Genomic DNA, 19218 nt, shown 5'->3' with positions numbered 1-19218 from the left:
GATGCTGCATCTGGCCATAGCCTTTGCAGAGCTGCAGACAGACATCCATGAGCTGACCAATGACCTGGACGGTGCAGGCATCCCCTTCCTCGACTACCGGACATACGCCATGCGGGTGCTTTTTCCTGGGATCGAGGACCACCCTGTGCTCAAGGAGATGGAGGTAGGATGGCTGGTCCTGGTGTCACACACACTCAGAGGCAGCCGCTGTCTTCTGCCTTTGGTGCTCCTTGGGTGCCGATGGATGGTATGGGGCAGCCTGTGCAGCCTGTGGGAGGGTCCAGGTCTCCAGGGTGCTGGGCTCAGCCAAGTGGGGAGCAGGTGCTGGGAGGCAGAACAAAGGCCAGGCCAGCACAATGGGGCCCTGAGCCCTGGGGCCGGGGCACAGGCATGGCCAGCATGGCTCTGCTCTGTTAAGTGCCTCCAGTGGGCAAGAGGAGGGTCTGGCCCCAAGGGCCTGCGTGGGATGCCAGGCCTCATCCCAGTAAACCACCTTTCAGCCTACGTTTCTGGCACCTCCCTGGTCTCAGGCCTGCCTCTTTTGGGGGCCCTGCCTGCGGCTTCCCTGGCCTGGTCTTCTGGGTGGTTCTGCATACAAAGTCTGTTATGGCAGTTTGGGATGGGAACGTGTGGCTGGCATATTACCAGGGCCTCAGAGAGTCAGCCTTTGCCCCGTAGACATTGGCAGCAAGTGAGCAAGGGAAAAGAGGGCTGGCCCCATGTCCCCAAAGTGCCCCCAGAACCAGGCAGGCCAGGAGCCAGTCCCCGGCGAACCACAGCTAGGAGCTCGACAGGTTAGCTTGGTCACTCTTCAGCAGAGGGCCCCCCTCAACCACGTGCCTTGGATGTTGGGGAGCCCACATCCCCTGGGGTGGCTCTGTTGGTGGAAAGTCCCTCTTGAGCTGAAACTGAGCAGGCCTTCCTGCCTTGGGCCCGGGGCTGCCTGTGGCTGAGTGTTGCCATCCTGTTCCTGGACTTGCTGCCACAAGAGGCTCCACAGTCTCCCCAGCTTGTATCTCTCGCTCAGTGCCTCCATTTGCTGTGTCTGTCAGACTGTCTCCCTCAGCCATGACTGTGTTCTGCCTGGGCCATTACCTGTCTGCCTGATACCTGTTGGCCTTGGCTGGGAGCCTGGTATCACTGGTGGCCTCTGGGCACTGCCTAGTAGGAAACATCTTGCCCTGAAAAACCTTAGTATGAGCAAGAGAGAGAGTAGGGGCCCTGGAGCCAGCCATGCCTGCACTCCACTCCTTTTTCCTACCTCCAATGTAGACTTAATCAAACCTCTTCCTTTCTCCATACTTGTGTCCTCATACATGAGATGCAGAGGCTGGCTATGCATTGGTTATTACTGTCCAGGCAGAGGGAGATGGTAGGCATGTACTCCTGGTACCCAGTGGATGGGGGCATTGAGTTGGGCTTCCTTTGAGCTGCTGCAGGCCAGCTAGGGGTGTTTGCTGTTCAAAGGGCCCAAGCACTGAGAGGGTGGTGGGAACAGCCCCTTTCATTCTACACCCAGCTGTGCTGGCAACACCTTTGTCACATCTGTTTGTAGTGGGCTTCTCAGGCTGACACAGGGGCTCTGTGACCAGGGCTGCTCTGATGGGAGCAGACAGTGGTGGCAGGTTAAGTCCATTTTGCTAAGGACAGGTGGAACTTGGGAATGACCCGCGGAGCTGAGAAGTCAGGACAGCTTGTCACTTGCCTTCCAGGCCTGTCCTCTGGCAGGGCCCTGCCGCACCCACCAGGCCTGGGTAGCTCTCATCAGCCAGCTGTAGGGGCTGGGGCTGGGTCCTCCTCTGTGGTCCAAGCCCCATGTGCTCCCACAGGTGCAGGCCAATGTGGAGAAGTCACTGACACTGTTCGGGCAGCTGCTGACCAAGAAGCACTTCCTGCTCACCTTCATCCGCACGCTGGAGGCACAGCGCAGCTTCTCCATGCGCGACCGTGGGAATGTGGCCTCGCTCATTATGACGGCCCTGCAGGGCGAGATGGAATATGCCACCGGCGTGCTCAAGCAGCTGCTGTCCGACCTCATCGAGAAGAACCTGGAGAGCAAGAACCACCCCAAGCTACTGCTGCGCCGGTGAGCCTGGCGGGGAATGGGGTGGTCTCACAGGCCCAGAGACGCTGGGGTAGTGGGGACTCACCTGGCCTCTGAGGCTCAGCTGCCACCTCCCCAGGTACTGACAGTGAGGACCCAGGCCGGAGTTTCCATACTCACAGGCCTGGGCTCTGGGTGAAGGGCTGGGTTCTCCAAGACAGTCCCTGAAGCCCTGTTGCCCACTCATGTGGGTGCCTTTCGAGACCTGGCCTTCAGTGCTGCAGGAAGTTGGGCAGGGTGGGCTGGGATCTGTGGGGTGAGGCCTGCGGGGGCCCTGTACCTGCTGGACAGCTGGAATGATGCCAGTCTGCCCATATTCTATGTCCCCTAGGACTGAGTCAGTGGCAGAGAAGATGCTGACCAACTGGTTCACCTTTCTCTTGTATAAGTTCCTCAAGGTAAGCAGAGGCTGGAGGAAGCAGGTGTTCATAGGCAAGTGAACAGCAGGAGGGGAAAACAGAGCGAGCCGGAGATCAGTGGGAGGTGCTGGAAAATGGCAGCAGGTGGGGTCTCGGTCGAGTTCTGGCTCCAGCCTGGTCCCCTGGACATGCAGCTGCTGCCAGGTCTCGGCTCCTGGCTCCCTCCTTCATCCTCCTTCCTTCTGAGGCTGTCCCGCCCTCACACAGCTCACCAAGGTAGGTGTGGAGCTTCAGATACAGGCTCTCAGTGCCCACAGCTGGGGTGGGCTCAGGAGGGTCCAGTACCTGGCCAGCCTGAGGGAATCTGAAGGCTCTGGTCCACCATCCGTCATGGGTACAGGTGGCCCTACTGGCCTTCCTCTGTGCTGTCCATTCAAGCCCTCCCGCCCCCCAGCAGAGGGATGCTGTCATCCTCAGAATGGGAACAGGGAGTAGGCCAGAGGCTGCAGGCCAGGGCCCAGGCTAGACGGGGGTCTGGGTGGGCTTTATTGGGGCTGCAAGCAGTTGACTTGCTGTCTGTACTTCTGATGTTGCGAGTTATACCGACTTGGGTACCTGGCTTCTCTTGGAAAGTCTGAAGGCCTTAGCCCACTTCTGAGATGGGAGGAGCCTGGTGTGTGTAGTGACGTGCATGCTCCCTGCCTGGCTTCAGTGGTCCCCGTCGCTGCTCTGTGGGTGAGGATGACTGACAGTGCAGCCCAGCGGTCAAGGGTCAGGGCTGGCGCTGACTGCCTGGGTTCAATTCTCCCGGTTTCCTTATGGAATCCAGGGATGACATCTCTGTCTGTGCTGGCTCATGTGGCTTTCAGTCCTCCTACAGCCAGATGCTGCTGAGCTCAGGTGATCAGCACACAGATCCCTGCACAGAGCAGAGTCCTGGCTGGGCATCCTCGCTGCAGGGAGAGACAGTGGACAGGAAATACAGCAGACAGACGACGGGGCAGGGCTGAGCAGGGAGGGTGGGATTCGAGCGGAGGTCTAAAGACCAGGCTGATGGAGGGAAAGGAGTCCTGGGCAGAAGAGGCCACTGGGGAGAAGAACCCAGGTGGATGAGGGGATGGGCAGGGGCAGGCGGGACTTGTCCGTTCTGGGTGGTCTCTAGAGGTGGGATGTTTATGTATATATAGCATTCTCTGGCACCTAGCAAGTGCCCAGTAGATGATAACATCTTTAGGCAGAACTGGAAGTGGGTAACACGGAGTCGTGCATGTCCTGTAGAAAGTATGGTTCTATGAAGACTCATAGTGTGTGCGCATGCTTGGTTAGCTGGACTCTGTGAGCCTAAAGCAGCAGGTGCCCTGGTTGAGGTGGAAAGGGCACCTTTCCCCTGGGTTTCCATCTGACCCTGATTCTCCACACCGACAGAGACAAGGCTCAGGGCAGCAAACCCCTGTAAACACTGACATTGGGTGTGGATTCTCTTTCATGCCAGGCTATAGGGCCCAGCCTCAGCCAGCACAGATTGTGGCCCCACAGGGTGTCACAAGCAGAGAGGGTGGCAGCGGGGCACCAAGGGGAGTTGTCCTCAGGCTGGGCCAGGTGCTCCATGGAGGGCTGGGCACATTTGGGACAGGTGCTGAAGGATGTATGGGCAGTGGAGGGAGGGAGAGGGAGGCCAACCTTGGCCAAGGGAGCCATAGGAAGGGGACACAGAGAGGAGGGAGGCAGGGGTGACCATTTGGGTGGGAGTGGCACAGGCACAGGGGGTGTGGGATGTGTATTGGGGGCTTCACAGCCCATGCCCGTGACCCCGACCCACCCTCGTTATTAGTGGGGTCCCAGTGCACAGGGCAAGCAGACGCCAGGAGCTGTTAGATCTCCTTAGGTCATCATTGCCCCCTCCAGTTCTAGGAGGACCCCTCACTATGCAAGGGAGTTCATGTACTGGGCGCAAGGACATGGCCTGAGGCTCAGAGGCACAGGCATCCATGCTGGAGCTGGGCACCCCCTGGATGGGACTGAGATGGGCCCAGGGCTCTCTCCATCCACATGACTGGCCAGTGACTTTTTTTTTTTTTTTGGCCACCATATCTGAGGTTTTTTGTTTTTGTCTTTTTTAGGATGGATGTTACTGTTTAGATCAGTTTCAGATTTGAAGTAAAATTTAGCAGAAGGTACAGAGGTTTCCTGTGCGTCCCCTGTGCGTACAGAGGTTTTCTGTGCGTCACACAGAATAGCGTCACTGCCCTAAAAGTCCCCTGAGCTCACCTGTCATCCCTCCCTCCCCCTCAGCCCTGGCACCCGTTGATCTCATTGTCTCCATAGTTGTACCTTTTCCAGATGTCGCACAGTGGAATCGTGTGCTATTACTGCAGCCTTTCAGACTGGCTCCCCTCACTTCATAATCTGCTTTGAAAGTTCCTTTGTTTATCTTCATAGCTTGATAGCTCGTTTCTTTTTAGTGTGCCACAAACTTTAAAAAATTTATCATGGTAAAATACATGCAACATAAAATTTACCATCTTAACCATTTTAAAGTGCACAGTTGAGTGGTATTGAATTCACAGTAGTGTCGGCCATGGCCACCTGCTCCATGACTCTTCATCTTGTAAAACTGAAATTCTGTCCCCATTCAACACGCACTCCCTGTTCCTTCCTCCCCAGCCCCTGGAACCACCATTCAGTCTCTGTGAATCTGACAGCTCTAGGGACCTCATATGAGTGGTATCATAACTGGCTTATTTCATCAACTTAAAGGGGAAGCAATCCAGGCATCCATCGACAAATGAATTAATAAGCAAAATGTGGTCTGTGCATACAGGGGGATAGTATTCTGCCTTGAAAAGGAAGGAAATTTCCAACATGCTGCAACATGGATGAACTTTGAGAACACAAACTCTTTTAAACAACTCAAATCCTTTTTATTCCTTGCTATCTTTAGAAACAAAAACTTTAACTAGAAAAGTAACCCATGCCATTTTAGCACACGTAAACAACCTGGAAGGGAGAATGGAGGGGTGAGTTCCCTGCCCCTCTGTGGTTCTGATGGTAATGACCACCACACTTTTGGTGCCTGTCCTCCCAGGCTGGGGTCTGAACTGAAGCAATTATGAATAAACTATACTTTTTAATATTAAGATGAATGTTAGTATCGAACCTTTTTTCTCATGAGAGTTTTACATTTTTTTAGTGCCACACATTTTTACTGTCCCTTGTACCCCCTCTGTTCACCTTGGACATAGTGTTAGGCCCACCTTTGCAGGTGAGCACACAGATGTTTGCCTTACATTTTATCAGCTGCATAGTGTTCCATGGCATGCCTGTTCCATCATTCGTTTAACTGTGGCACTGCTGATGGTTGGTGCAGCGTAACTTGGATTTGGATGCAGTTGTCTTTCTTGCCTGGTCGTGTGTAAGTGCGTTTCCGGAAGAGTGAGTGCAGGTGATCAGGCATGCTCATGTTTAATTGTAATATATGCTGCTGTGTAATATACCCTACAAAAAAGGTTGCTGACCTACCAGTTCATCATCTGAGAATCTTACCCAGGCCTAGGGTAGCACTTGTCTTATTGATCTTTTTCACCTCTGCTCATTTGAAAAGTACAGACTGGTAGGGTTGTTGCCTTAGTTGGCGTTTCTTTAACACCTTGGGCATCTTTGTATATGTTTGATTGGCTGCTTTTATTTTTTCTTTGAAGCCAAGTTTGTAAATGTCTACTTTTACCCTTTGCTTGTATTTCTAGGGTCATTTCTTTCAGATTATAGGAACTTTTTAACATACACGCTTCCCATCTTTTCAAGCTCATGTGTCGCCTGGAAAGGATTTTTTATTTATGTGTGGTGTGAGGTAGGGATCTGGTTTGATCCTCCTACCTCCCCATGCCCACCACGGAGAAGTGCTTGTCGTAATGTCATTTATTGAACCGCCCGTATTATCCTTCTATTAGAAAAGTGGCAGTTTTTGTTGGGCAGTTTCTGCACAGGCATAACTGGGGCTAAGAGGAGCTGAGGTCTTTTTTTTCTCCCCTCACTGCACAAGAGACTGTGGCTGCGACAAGAAAAGGACTGGGCATTCCTTTTCCCTGGCCTCTCAGCTCTTGGAACCTCCTTTGCAGCCTCCAGGCTGGCCTTGCTGAAGAAGTGGGAGGAGTGGGTCAGGGCAGGGCCTGCTTCCTGGTTGAGTGTGAATGCCTGGCTCAGCCTGAGCCTTCTCTGGGGACACCTGGCTTTTACGAGCAGGTGCTTTGAGGTCAGATGGATCTGAGTTTAGATATTGGCTTCTCCAGTTACTTGCTGTGTGACCTTGGACCGATAGCTGCACTCCCCTGACCTTCAGAGACTAGCTGCGCTCCTTTTACTCTCTGAGGCCACGCCTGGGAACCCTCAGGCAGGTGTCTGACTTTGGGAAACCCCCAGAGGCTCTTGTCTTCTTGTCACATTAACAGCTGTCCATCTGGATCTGTACCCCTTGTCCTTCGTGGCTAACTTAATGAAGCCAAGTTTGCAAATGAAACATAATTTCAAAGACAAGCTTGTTGTTGGAAGGTTTGGATGGTCTTAGCAGCTGTCTTTCTAATTACCGCAGATGCTAACGAGGTGCCTGGAGCCTCTGGTTACAGGAGCAGAGCTGCCATTTGCCAGGGCTGGGTAGGAGGCAGGGCTGCTGAGCCTGCCCCTCCATGGGGGTGCACACACACCTGAAGACCCTTGGGCAGCCAGGGCCTGCCGCAGACCCTGTGCCCAGGCTCTAGGCGGCCCTCGCCTACGCGGCCAACTCAGCAAGCCCAGACATGAACCTATCTCAGGGGCAACTCTCCATTCACTCAGTTCGTCCAGCAAGTGTCTGTGGTGCCCCATGCCCAGGCTTAGCCAGTGCTGGCAGTCGCGTATAGCAAGCAGGCCAGGCAGCTCCTACTCCAGAGGGGTTGGCAAGGGTGCGCAGGATCCTTCAGAGAACGGCAGATGGTGGGGGAGACATGGCAGGGTAGCGGTGGAGGGTACATGCTCTGGGCTCCACAAGAGCCTTTCTGAAAAGGGCAGATTGGGTTGTATCCAGAAGGGCCCTTGAAGACCCGGGAGAAATTTCTGGTTGTAGAGGCAGGAGTTGCAAAGGTCCTGAGGTGGGACAGGAGGCGGCTCTTGTGACTACAGCATGGGGAACCAGAGAGTGAGGGGCAGAGGGATCAGGTGCCCCCCCCAAGGGCCTAGGGCCATGCAGAGGCAGAACAGATGCCTGCTGAGGGCCGGGGGCTGTGTAGAGATAGAGCGGATGCCCCCCAAGAGCCCAGGGCTTTGCTTCTGGCCCTGTACCTTGTGCCTGGGTGCTGGTGAACTTCCTTGGGTGGGCAAGCCTCCCAGGGAAGGTGGGTATGTCAGCATCCATAATGCACCGTAGATGTGTCCTGAAGTAATATGGCCCAGTTGGGTGGTCCCCCACCCAGCCAGCAGATCACAGAGGCCAGATCACAGTCACATGTCACACCTGCAGTTGCGTAGTGTGGAGTCCACTTGCGCCACAGGCGGCAGGCCGTGGGGAGCTTTGTCCTGAGCACCTCTAGCTGGGGAGCAGGCCCCTGGGAGTCTGGGGCTGGGCGGGGATCCTGCTGAAACCAGGGGAGACTTCTGGGTGAAACACAAGGAGAGCCTCAGCCCTCCTTGCTGTGGGCTCTGCGTGCCTTGTCATGTTCCCTGACATGCTCCGGCGCCTCCTGGGTAATTTAGGGTTTTCACATGGTATTCGTGTGGTGGCGGGTATGTTTTGTTTCCTGATTTTCTTGCAGTGTCCGCTGGGCTTTGGAACCAAGGCTATACTTTCCTCCTAAAGAGTTGGGAAGCGCTGCTCATTTCTCCTTGCTGGGAACACTGTGGCTGGCACTGGATGGGCAGAGGGGTGGATGGGCAGGAGTCTTGGGGGTCCCAGTTGCAGCCTCATGCTGCCACCCCCGCAGGAGTGCGCCGGGGAGCCACTGTTTATGCTGTACTGCGCCATCAAGCAGCAGATGGAGAAGGGCCCCATTGATGCCATCACGGGTGAGGCACGCTATTCCCTGAGTGAGGACAAGCTCATCCGGCAGCAGATTGACTACAAGACGCTGGTGAGTGTGGCCACCCTCTGTCCTGGGTGCCCTGGTACCCCCCACTCCCACCCCCTCAGCTGTTGGACTGACAGTACTGTATTGCCCCGCCCCGCCCGCAGACCCTGAACTGTGTGAACCCTGAGAACGAGAATGCGCCTGAGGTGCCAGTGAAGGGATTGGACTGTGACACGGTCACCCAGGCCAAGGAGAAGCTGCTGGATGCCGCCTATAAGGGCGTGCCCTACTCCCAGCGGCCCAAGGCCGCGGACATGGACCTGGGTGAGTGGGTGGGGTCGCAGCCACTCGGAGTGTGTGCTGGAGCAGAGGGGCAGCGCCATGACCCAATACTGAGCTTGGCGGAGAAGTCCTGGCCGGGCTTCTGCACCAGGCTGGTCTGGAGGGGAGTGGAATGGCGAGTGCACTGTCTAGTCCCCAGCAGGGTGTAGAGGGTGGCTGCCCTACCCTGGGCAGAGACTCTGGATGGTGGGTTCCAGTGCACTCTGGGAGGCAGTAGGCTCTTGGAGCCTAATGGGGGAGACTCAGGCTTATGAGAGGGGAAGGTAGAGCCACTGAGGGCCAGAAGGGATGGGACAGGTTTAGGGTAGAGCCTGGGGTCCTGCAGCAGATGTGACTGGAGAGGCTGGGGCCTCACAGAAACCCCGGTGCCAGGCTGAGGAGTTGGAGACTTAAGGCTTGGGGAAGTCAGGGCAGATGCCCCCTAGGATGAGGCTGCTATGACAGGTTGTGGCAGGTTGTGGGGGGCTGTAGCCGGTGTGGAGATGTGCCCATCCTCTGTGCTGGTGCTGAGAGCTGCAGGCGGCCCCTGTCCTACTACACTGCTGTGATGGAAGAGGGAAGGAGGGCCCCAACGGCCCCACCCTCCAGCACCCTTCTCCCCGCAGAGTGGCGCCAGGGCCGCATGGCGCGCATCATCCTACAGGATGAGGATGTCACCACCAAGATTGACAACGATTGGAAGAGGCTGAACACACTGGCTCACTACCAGGTGGCTCCCGGCCCTCTGACCCCAGCTCCAGCCTTGCTCCCCTTGGGGTTCCCACAGTGCAGGCTCCATTGTTTGCAGCATGTGGGCTGGACAGCAGCTGGATCTTTCAGGGAGAGGGGAGGGGTCACATGCGTGTGTGGACCATCCAAGGCCCTGAGCTGGGCTTGTGGGATTGCCTGGTAGCCCTGGGTTGTCCTGATGGAGAGACACTGAGTGAGGTGGCCGCCTGCGTCCAGGCACGGTACCAGGGTGTCACTTGGGTCTCCAGCTGGGGAGTGGGGAGTGTGGTGGTGCAGGGGTGCCCTGGTGGGTCACAAGTTCCCTGGGCCTCTGCCCACAGGTGACAGATGGGTCCTCGGTGGCACTGGTGCCCAAGCAGACGTCTGCTTACAACATCTCCAACTCCTCCACCTTCACCAAGTCCCTCAGCAGATACGGTGAGGGGCCAGGCAGTGGGCAAGAGGGCAGTACGTGGGTCCCTGGCCTGGGCAGGATGTTCCCCGGGCTCCCACGCTGCAGCAGCTGGACAGGAGGACCCAGGGGCCGGTGTCAAGGCCTGTCCCTCGCACTCTTGGCCTTGCCTTCCAACACTGGAGGCTGCGCCTCACCTGACTATGTGTCTGTACACAATTATGCCACCTCTGTGGTGTCATCAGCTGTCCCCAATATCCCATGTGGGTGGGGGTGCCATCCCCAGCTTTCAGAAACTGAGGACGAGGGAACTGGGGAAACTGAGGCTCAGGCAGGGGGGTGCCAGCCAGGGTGGGCGCTGACAGCCCGGTGCTGCAGAGAGCATGCTGCGCACGGCCAGCAGCCCAGACAGCCTGCGCTCGCGCACGCCCATGATCACGCCCGACCTGGAGAGCGGCACCAAGCTGTGGCACCTGGTGAAGAACCATGACCACCTGGACCAGCGCGAGGGTGACCGCGGCAGCAAGATGGTCTCGGAGATCTACCTGACGCGGCTGCTGGCCACCAAGGTGGGCCTGGCGGGCAAGTGGGGGTAGGGGACACTGGGTTGGCCGGTCTCAGAGAAAGCGCCAAACTTGGAGCAAGGCCTTCGCCCCCATGCTGCTCCCGCGATCACTTGCCCAGTCACTGAGGAGGTGCAGACAGCCAGGCAGAGCCCTGGAGCTCGGTGTCCCTGCCTGCCCCCCGCAGGGCACGCTGCAGAAGTTTGTGGATGACCTGTTTGAGACCATCTTCAGCACAGCACACCGGGGCTCGGCCCTGCCACTGGCCATCAAGTATATGTTCGACTTTCTGGACGAGCAGGCCGACAAGCACCAGATTCACGACGCCGACGTGCGCCACACCTGGAAGAGCAACTGGTAACGCAGGGCAGGCGGGCCAGGGGGCAGAGGGGCATCCTCTGGGCCAGGCCAGATGCACTTCCAGGGCCCTCGCCCTGTTCTGACTGGAGCCCGCACTTGGAGCTTCCTGGCATGGGGATACAACCCAGCAGGGCGTGGCAGGCCAGCCCTGTGCTAACTGGCCTTCCCTATTTGCCTGCGTCCCTTGACCCACGGCTTGCCCTCTGCTCCAGCCGCCGAGCCCCTCCCACTGCTGCAGGAACTTCGTGTAGGCGTGAGTGGCCCTGGGTGTGCACACCTGTGCAGACATGAGTGTGGGCTGCAGTGTGAGAAACAGGGTACAGTGGACCAGCCCCGAGCCAGCTCGTTGCAGTGATGAGGGCGACAGGGACTGCAAGTCCTGGTACTCCCTGGTGCAAGGAACTTAGAGCCTCCCCACTGCAGTGTGGGGTCAGGCCTGAGCCTGCTCACTGAGGTGCAGAGGCCAAGCCACTTGACATGTTCTCACGGAGCAGGTGGAGCACGGAGCAGAGCCTGCCTAGACTGTAGCGTGTGCAGCTACACCAATGTCAGCTGGGGCTTTATGAGGGTGGATTTGGTTATGAAGAGGTACCCTGGCCTCCAAGTGGCCTCTCTCCAGAGTGTCCGACTCCCTGGCTAGCCAGTCCCTTGCTTTCCTCTGGCCTGGTCTCCCTCTGGGACAGTGACCTGCTTCTTCACTGGTCCCAGACTGGCAGTGTTGGCTTCCTCTTTGCCCTGTAGGAAGGCCAGCCCTTGGTCTCGCTTCTTACTCAGGGTCCCCAGGCTCTAGTCTGTGACCCCCTGCCCCAGTTGGCCCACCCTACCCCCTGGAGTGGGTCCCTGCTGTGTATGTGGCCCCCACCCCAGCAGACAGCCCCACCTTTGCCTGCCACAAGGGAGTCCCTCTTTGTGCACCAGGCTCCCCACCTGCATGTCCCAGAAACTCTGGGGTGGGAATGCTCCCCCACACTTGGGGTCAGGTGGACAGCTTCGTGTGTGTGGCTGGACCCTGTTTCACTAGGAAGTGCCCCTCCTTACCCTGCACACTGCCGGGATCTCCCGCCAGTTCTGTGCAGGCTCAGTGTGCATACCCTCCACTGTCTTAGCTTCCCTCTCACCTGGACTGTCCCTGCCACCTCCGCCCACAGGTAGTGAGCAGCTCCTGGGCCAGCAGCCACCTCCAGCCTGGCCTTGTCGGGCCCATGTGTTGCTTCCCAAACCTGGGATGCAGCCATCCACCCTGCCCAGCTCTGCCTGCTGCTCACAGAGTCTTGGATTGGGATGAAGTGTCACGAAGCCCCCTCCTGGGCCATGCTGGTTGGGCACAGCGTGAGAGGGGGGTCTCCAGGGAAGCAGTGTCTCCAGGTCAGCATGGTCTGGGACTACACTCTGCCATAGTGGAACATTCTAGACCTGTGCTGTCCAGGGTGGTGGCTCCGGAGTGTTTGAAATGGCACTGGTATGGCTGAGGGTCTGGGTTCTTAACTTCATTTAAGTTAAGCAGCCACATGTAGCCAGTGCTAGCAGGCAACCCAGCCAATGGCAGTCCCTGAGGTGTTACTTGGGGCACAGAGGGCTAGTCTCTGCAGGAATGGGTCCCCTGAGCTGCAGATCTCAGCGTGGGAGCCAAGGTGCAAGCCAGCACACAGGCCTAGGAGGGCGGTGGCTTTGTGGAGTGGGCCCCTGAGGGCCTGGTCACATCTTGCCTTCACGTAACCAAGTGCATTTGAGCACACCTGTCTCATGATGCCCTGCATGAGATGCAGGTGGTAGGGGCAGCACAGCCCTGGCCGGGTGGTAGGGACAGTCTACACTTACCCATGGGCTCTGCACCCCTGGGCCTCATTTCCCAGTTTGCATGGAAAGCCACACCCACTTTGGATTCCCAGCCAGGAAGGCCACAAGTTCACTCAGGAGGGAGTGGAGGGTGGAGGCCCATCTGAGCAGCGCCTGGCCTGTCGCCTGCAGCCTGCCCCTGCGCTTCTGGGTGAATGTGATCAAGAACCCGCAGTTTGTGTTCGACATTCACAAGAACAGCATCACGGATGCCTGCTTGTCGGTGGTGGCCCAGACCTTCATGGACTCCTGCTCCACTTCTGAGCACAAGCTGGGCAAGGACTCGCCCTCTAACAAGCTGCTCTATGCCAAGGACATCCCCAACTACAAGAGCTGGGTGGAGAGGTGGGTGGAGGTGGCAGGGGTCGGGGCAGGGACCTAGGGGGCAGCGCGGACCCTGCTCATATGCCCACCTGGCCACTCACCCACAGGTACTATGCGGACATCGCCAAGATGCCGGCCATCAGCGACCAGGACATGAGCGCGTACCTGGCAGAGCAGTCCCGCCTGCACCTGAGCCAGTTCAACAGCATGAGCGCCTTGCATGAGATCTACTCCTATATCACCAAGTACAAGGATGAGGTGAGCACCCTGGGAGCCTGCAAGCTGGGCTGGGAGCGCCCTGCCAGAGCCACCTGCTCTGCCCCGCCCTGCCAGCTCCTCCCCAAATCTCTGGCTGCTACCTTCACTCCTCTGTACCTGCTGGCCACCTGGTTCCTTGGGGCCAAGAGGAAGCCTGGCAGGCTGAGCAGAAAGGGCTATGGTGGAGTCACTGTATGCAGCCATGTGGGGTCAGGGATAAGGAAGATGGGATGGCAGCTTCTTCCTGAGGCAGAGGGTGGGGGTAGTGAGCAACTTCCCTGAGGGGCTCATTTCAGGACTCTCCAGGCTGAGCTGGTGTCTCCAGGGCTGGGCATAGGCTCTTGGCAGAGCTTCCCTTTCAGTACCTTTTCTGCTAACTTGGAGTGAGCCCTTGTCATCCACGAATGTGGAACTGGGGACAGGCTCCAGGAGGCATCCAGGAAGAAGGATTGGTTCCTGGGCTGATGGGACAGGAGCATGGGCCAGAGGGCAGGACAGGCTTGGCCTGTGCCAAGGCCCTGAGGGCGGAGGAGGCCATGGGACTGAACCAGAGCCACCCTGGGGAAGCTGGGGTAGGTGCAGCAGAGGCAGGGAGCCTTTCCCAGGGTGCCACAGGCAGCAGATAGGAGGCAGAGGGCCGTCCTCAGGCAGGCACCCCAGAGGAAGAGGAGTAGCCAGAGACTGCGTGTATTGGGGTCGGGGGTGGGAACAAAAGCCTGGGGTCCTGGGGCTCACCAGGGCAAGGGGAGCTGAGGCTCTCTGGGGAGGCTCCAGGTTTTCCTTGCTGGGAGGCAGGGGCAGCCACGGGATCGCAGGCACATCCCAAATGCAGAACCACACTTCCCTGGGGAGACTAATCTGCACCCACGACAGATGGCCATGTATTAAAGGGGCACAGAAACCCCAGGGGTGTCAGGACTAGGTGGAGACATGTCAGCAGTGTGGCCAGGCAGCCAAGGGATCAGAGCCTGCTGTTTTAGGGGGTGAGGGTAGGAATGATGACGAGGTGGGGCTCATCCTCCATGATGGGGTTCTGGGGGGTCCAGGCTCACAACCAAGGTCCCTTGGCCAGGAAGAGATGGGGTTGAACCTCTGGCACCTGCTCCAGAGGCATCCACCCTGGGCCTGCTGAGCTTATGGAGGCCGGTGGCCCGGCATGCTGACAGCTCTCCTGGCCCTGCAGATCTTGGCGGCCTTGGAGAAGGATGAGCAGGCACGGCGGCAGCGGCTGCGGAGCAAGCTGGAGCAGGTGGTAGACACGATGGCCCTGAGCAGCTGAGCCCCAGCTGTGACCATCCAGGAGGACGCAGCGCGAGGGTGGCCGAGCAGGACCAGGGCAGCCGTCGCCGCATGCGCGTGCAGTGTCTGGTGGCGCTCAGGCCGCCGCAGTGCAGCGACTGCCCGGCCCTCCCTCCCCCGTCTCGCCCGGCCGGGTCCCGGCTCTTCCTGTGTGGAGGTGATGGTACCTGCCATGCCACAGCTGTGCACACAGCTGCTTGCTCAGGGGCCGGGGCAGCTCTGGGTGCCCAGGCCGGCCAAGGACCTTCATTGCCTGGCAAGAGTTGCCTGGTGGCCTTCATGAGAGAAGGGCTGACCTCTGAGGGGCTGAGGGGTGAGGCCAGGACCCTCCAAGAGGGAGGGCTAGCCAGCTTGGGCTGTCCCTTTGAGACCGGGACAAGAGGCTGGGGGTGTCAGCATTCCTAGCTTCCCAAGCTGCCCCCAGCTGGCAGAGTCTGAGGGTCCAGGGGCTCAGTTGGCAGCTGGAGAAAGAGGCGAAAGCCCATGGCTGGGCAAGAGGAGCTCATGTTGGTCTGGGCCTGTTACCACCCGCCTCCCCCGTCCAGCACCCACGCCCGCTGTACCGCTGCCAGCCTCAGATTCACCGCGTGCTCTGCGCGGCAGAGGCCGGAGTGACACATCCACCTCGCCCCAGAGAGGCCATGCTCCCTCCTATGGAGGGACTGCGGGCCAGGCTGCTCAGACTCCTGGGTGGCTTCCAGACAGACCAGGTGGCCCCTCTCTGTCCTCAGGGCTGTGCCTCTGGGAGCCATTGGGCCAGGGGCCCCGGGTCACAGAGAGCACGTTCCCGTTATTTATTCCCCTTCGAGTCCTACATGGGCTGCCCTGGCAGCTGCCTTCAAGGGTAAGGCTGAGCTCCCTGCTGTGGAGCCCCTGAGGGCAGCCTGAGCACTCCTCTCCCTCCACTCCCTGCCCCAGCGGCTTCCAGTGTGGCATCTCAGCAGTGTCCTGGCCCTTCCAGTGCAGTGGGACATCTGGGGACTGTTTTGTTTTTAGGGGAAAAAAATTCTGCTGCACTCTGCTTGGGCCTTGAGTTCTGTGGCACAGCCCCTCCAGCCCACAGTGGCCTGGATCTATCTGGGCCGTGAATGACGGGCAGTGACCAGAAGGACTGGAGGCCAGTGGTGTCCACACTTGCCCTCAGCAAGAGAGAATGCATTCTTAAAAGAAAGCTGTACATGTATATATATGCATATATATATATGTGGCTCTAGCCTCAGGCTCCAGCCCCAGTGGGGTACTGTACAGTTAACTGAAGAGGAATTTTAAAGACAATTTAGAACAAGAAAATGAAGGCAGTGGGAAAACAATGCCAAATGGTTGTGGAGAAAGTGGCCGGAGCCTCCCTGGAGCGGAGCAGCCCTGAAGCCTGTGCCCTCAACCTGCAAGCCGCTGTTTTGGTTTGATGTGACAAGGAAAGGACTTCCTGCCGACCCTGAGAGCCTCCAGGTGCCACGGCCCTGTGGGGCATGCATGATTGTGCTAGCGTTTAGTCTGAGTTGATCTTTTTAAAACTGCAAGTGTTGAATACTAGAGGTTGTTAGACCCTTTTTTATGTTTTTTAATTAATCAGTCACTTGTAAAAGCAAACAAGCGGTCCATCCCCTTTTCAAGGTCACTTTTTTGATGGTACTGAAGATCCCACAGACTTTAAGGGACAGCTAACTGTGGCCAGACCTAGCCCCGTGTCCTCGGCCAGGCCCAAGGAGAGCACCTGGCCCCAAGGGGTGCCAGTCGTGCAGTCCACACCTCCTGAGCAGCTGGAGCCAGACACCACCGCAGAGACCCGCCCCTCCCCTGAACACGGGTCAGCGTGGAATCGGTGACTGCTGACTCAGGGAGCTCCTTGGCCTCGTGGGCACTGTGCCAGGGCTGGGGCCTCCTACTGCTGTCACACCCAGATCAGGCCTGGGTCAGCTCCCAACCCCAGCCCACTGAGAGGGTAGGCTTACTCTCTGGGCAGACTTGGGGGCCAGACCTGAGGCCAGTCCATATAGTGGCTGGGCTGTTTTTTCAGTAATCCCCAGCGTTGGCTGGGATTCCCATCCCTGGGTGCGCCTCCATCTCCCTTCCGATGCTTCCTGGCCATGGTGGGGTGGGAGCCTCAGTTTCCCCCAAAGTCTTCCCTGGATGCTGGCTTCAGGTTGAAGCCCCTGGTTCTTCCAGTTCCTCATGGGTCAGGTAGGGGGCTCCTGCATCACCTTCAGAATCCAGTTCCAACCCTCACCCTCCTTAGGCCTTGCGCCCTGCTGGGCCCTGCCAGGCTGCCCTTGTCCATGTGAGTATCATGGGCGGGTGGTGGGGATGGCAGTGGTGATAAAGGGGGTGCACTCACTGGCCCCGTGTGGAGTGGTTCCCACGGGGCGTGTGGCTGGGGTGTGGCCACCACAGAGCACATGGCCGTGTCTAGGCGCAAGCACTTTAGCAGTATCTGTTTACATGCGCAAGGATCAAGCCGACTCTACCCGTGTTGTCTACTGGGACAGCAGTCTCTGAGCTACTCCATACCTCCCTCCACCAGGTCGTGGAGTTGGGGCCCAGTTCCCACTTGTCGCCGGTTCCCACCGTGCTCCGAGCTATACAGCACCCAGGAGCTCTGGCCTGGGGCTGGGGTCCCTGGTTGGAGCTGGGGTTTGAGTCCGCTCTGTGCCCAGCAGCAGTGAGCGGCTCCCATGGGCCCTGTGTCTGCAGGGAGCCAGGGCTGCACACAGGTGCTGTGAAACCGACACCCACCTGGCGTCCTGCTGACGCCACTTGCTTTCCGCAGCACCTCCTGCCCTGCTCCATGTCCTCCCTCTTTCCGCGCCTGGCTCAGGAGTGCTAGGACAGCTCATGCCTTGGCCTGGGAGCCTGGCCTCTTGATATACCTCAAGCTTCCTCCATGCTCCCTAGCCCCAGGACCACTGGCCCCTTGGCCTGAGGGACTGAGGGCCCCAAGACCTGCAGCGTCGAGTCTGGGGCAGGGCCCTGAGCGGCGTGCCATCCCAGCTCGGCCTTGCCGAGAGCCTCCGCCCTGGCTTTCTCCCTATTCTGGATTCAGTGGCTCGCGTTGGTGCTACACAGCTAGAATAGATATATTTAGAGAGAGAGATATTTTTAAGATGAAGCCCACAATTAGCTGTCCTTTAACGCTGCAGAACCCCCTCCCAGAAGAAGAGCGATCCCTCCGACGGTCCGGGCGGGCACCCTCAGCCGGGGCTCCTAGCAGAAGCAGCACCGCTGACTGCGGGTCCGGCCCTCAGATGTGTACATAGACAGCTATTTCCTATTTTACTGTTCTTCAGATTTAGTACTTGTAAATAAACACACACATTAAGGAGAGATTAAACATTTTTGCTAAAAGCTCTTGACTCCAGGTTTTCCTTGCTGGGAGGCAGGGGCGGCCAAGGGAGTGCAGGCACACCCCAAATGTGGAAGCACATCTCCCTGGGGAGACTCAGGGGCACCCAGGACAGATGGTCCCGCTCTGTGAGCTGGGTGTGCTCCACCCAGGTGACGCACTGGAGCCCTTGGTGAAGACTAAAACACCAGTGCCTGACCCCACAGGAGCCTTGGAGCTTCAAGGGGCTGAGCTGTGGTCACTTTTAGATGCTCTCCAGGTGATTCTCCCATGGCACCCCTAGCTCGGAGCAGTGGCTCCCAGCCCATGCCGAGAGTCAGGAATTCCTGGGTGCCTTTTGACTAAAATCTGATTCCGACCCTGAGGGGCCCATGCACAACAGCCTGGGGGATCTGAGGCTGCAGTCCTGGGCGCCCTGCCTTCGTTAGACAGGGCTGGAATTGTTTCCCAGGCTTCCGCAGCCACGGAGCGTCTTTGTTGGCGATCCTGCAGCCAAGGAACTGGTTTTGAGAAGTGTTGGTCCTTCCAGCAGAGACAGGCTACACTGCTTCATCTCATGAAAATTTGTACAGATACTCATCATGGGTGTGGACGCAACTTCTGCTAGCGCATGGCTTTGGTCAGGGGCCCCCTCCCTGGGCTCATTTCATCCATGGCCCGACAGGGGTGCCTGCTTCTGCCACAGAGGGGTGGGTGCAGGGTCAGGTGTGACTTCCCTAAGGGCCCTGGCCACTTGATCTGTAGCTGCGCCTCCAGGCAGACCCCAGGCTGGACTGTCTGAGCACTGCCTGTAAGTGAACTCTCCAGGACCTCCCAGCACCCTGTGAGGTTGGGGTGAGGAAGCAGCTGCAGGTGAGTAAGTGAGGCACACGAAGACTGCACAGTGTGCCCCAGCCACGTGGTGGTGAGCGGCAGCCCGCTGAAACGAAGGCCCTCGGGACCCCAGGCCCTCCTGCCCCCAAGCTCCCGTCTGTCCCACCAGCCCCTCCATGCACTCATTCCCAGGGCTATCAGAGGCCATAAGTCATCATCAACACTTCCCGCTTCCAAACAGGCGCATCCTGACAGCAGGGCTACAAGCACGAGCTCCGTGCCAGGCTCAGTAACTCAAGAGAAATCAGTGTAATCACCACGAAATTGCATTGGAAACAAATTTAGCAAATGCGGTCCCGTTTGGGGTGTGACGCGGCCTGTTCTCATGGCTCACTCCCCTTCAGCTTTTTTTCCGACACAATCAGCCCTGCCTCAATTACCCTCATTAGACCTCCAAGGGCTCTGGCC

At 58.1% G+C, this 19218-nt stretch overlaps 1 protein-coding gene across 1 annotated transcript in view; it reads left to right on the top strand.

Annotated features, from left to right (window-relative positions):
- The window catches only part of PLXNA1 (plexin A1), a 54005-nt gene extending 36066 nt beyond the window's left edge, over positions 1-17939 (top strand). Inside the window, exons 21-32 of the mRNA XM_039477297.2 lie at positions 21-163; positions 1830-2086; positions 2436-2502; positions 8412-8558; positions 8660-8819; positions 9443-9546; positions 9887-9983; positions 10336-10526; positions 10708-10877; positions 12849-13061; positions 13148-13298; positions 14482-17939. Coding sequence (XP_039333231.1) covers positions 21-163; positions 1830-2086; positions 2436-2502; positions 8412-8558; positions 8660-8819; positions 9443-9546; positions 9887-9983; positions 10336-10526; positions 10708-10877; positions 12849-13061; positions 13148-13298; positions 14482-14577 — 1796 coding nt within the window. The 3' untranslated portion in view covers positions 14578-17939. The remainder of the gene's footprint in view (positions 1-20; positions 164-1829; positions 2087-2435; positions 2503-8411; positions 8559-8659; positions 8820-9442; positions 9547-9886; positions 9984-10335; positions 10527-10707; positions 10878-12848; positions 13062-13147; positions 13299-14481) is intronic.
- Positions 17940-19218: the final 1279 nt, after the last annotated feature.

This window comes from Saimiri boliviensis, chromosome 8 (assembly GCF_048565385.1).
Source record: "Saimiri boliviensis isolate mSaiBol1 chromosome 8, mSaiBol1.pri, whole genome shotgun sequence".
Classification (NCBI taxonomy): Eukaryota; Metazoa; Chordata; class Mammalia; order Primates; family Cebidae; genus Saimiri; species Saimiri boliviensis.
The sequence above is the reverse complement of the archived record's forward strand: the minus strand, read 5'-3'. Positions and strand labels throughout refer to the sequence as shown.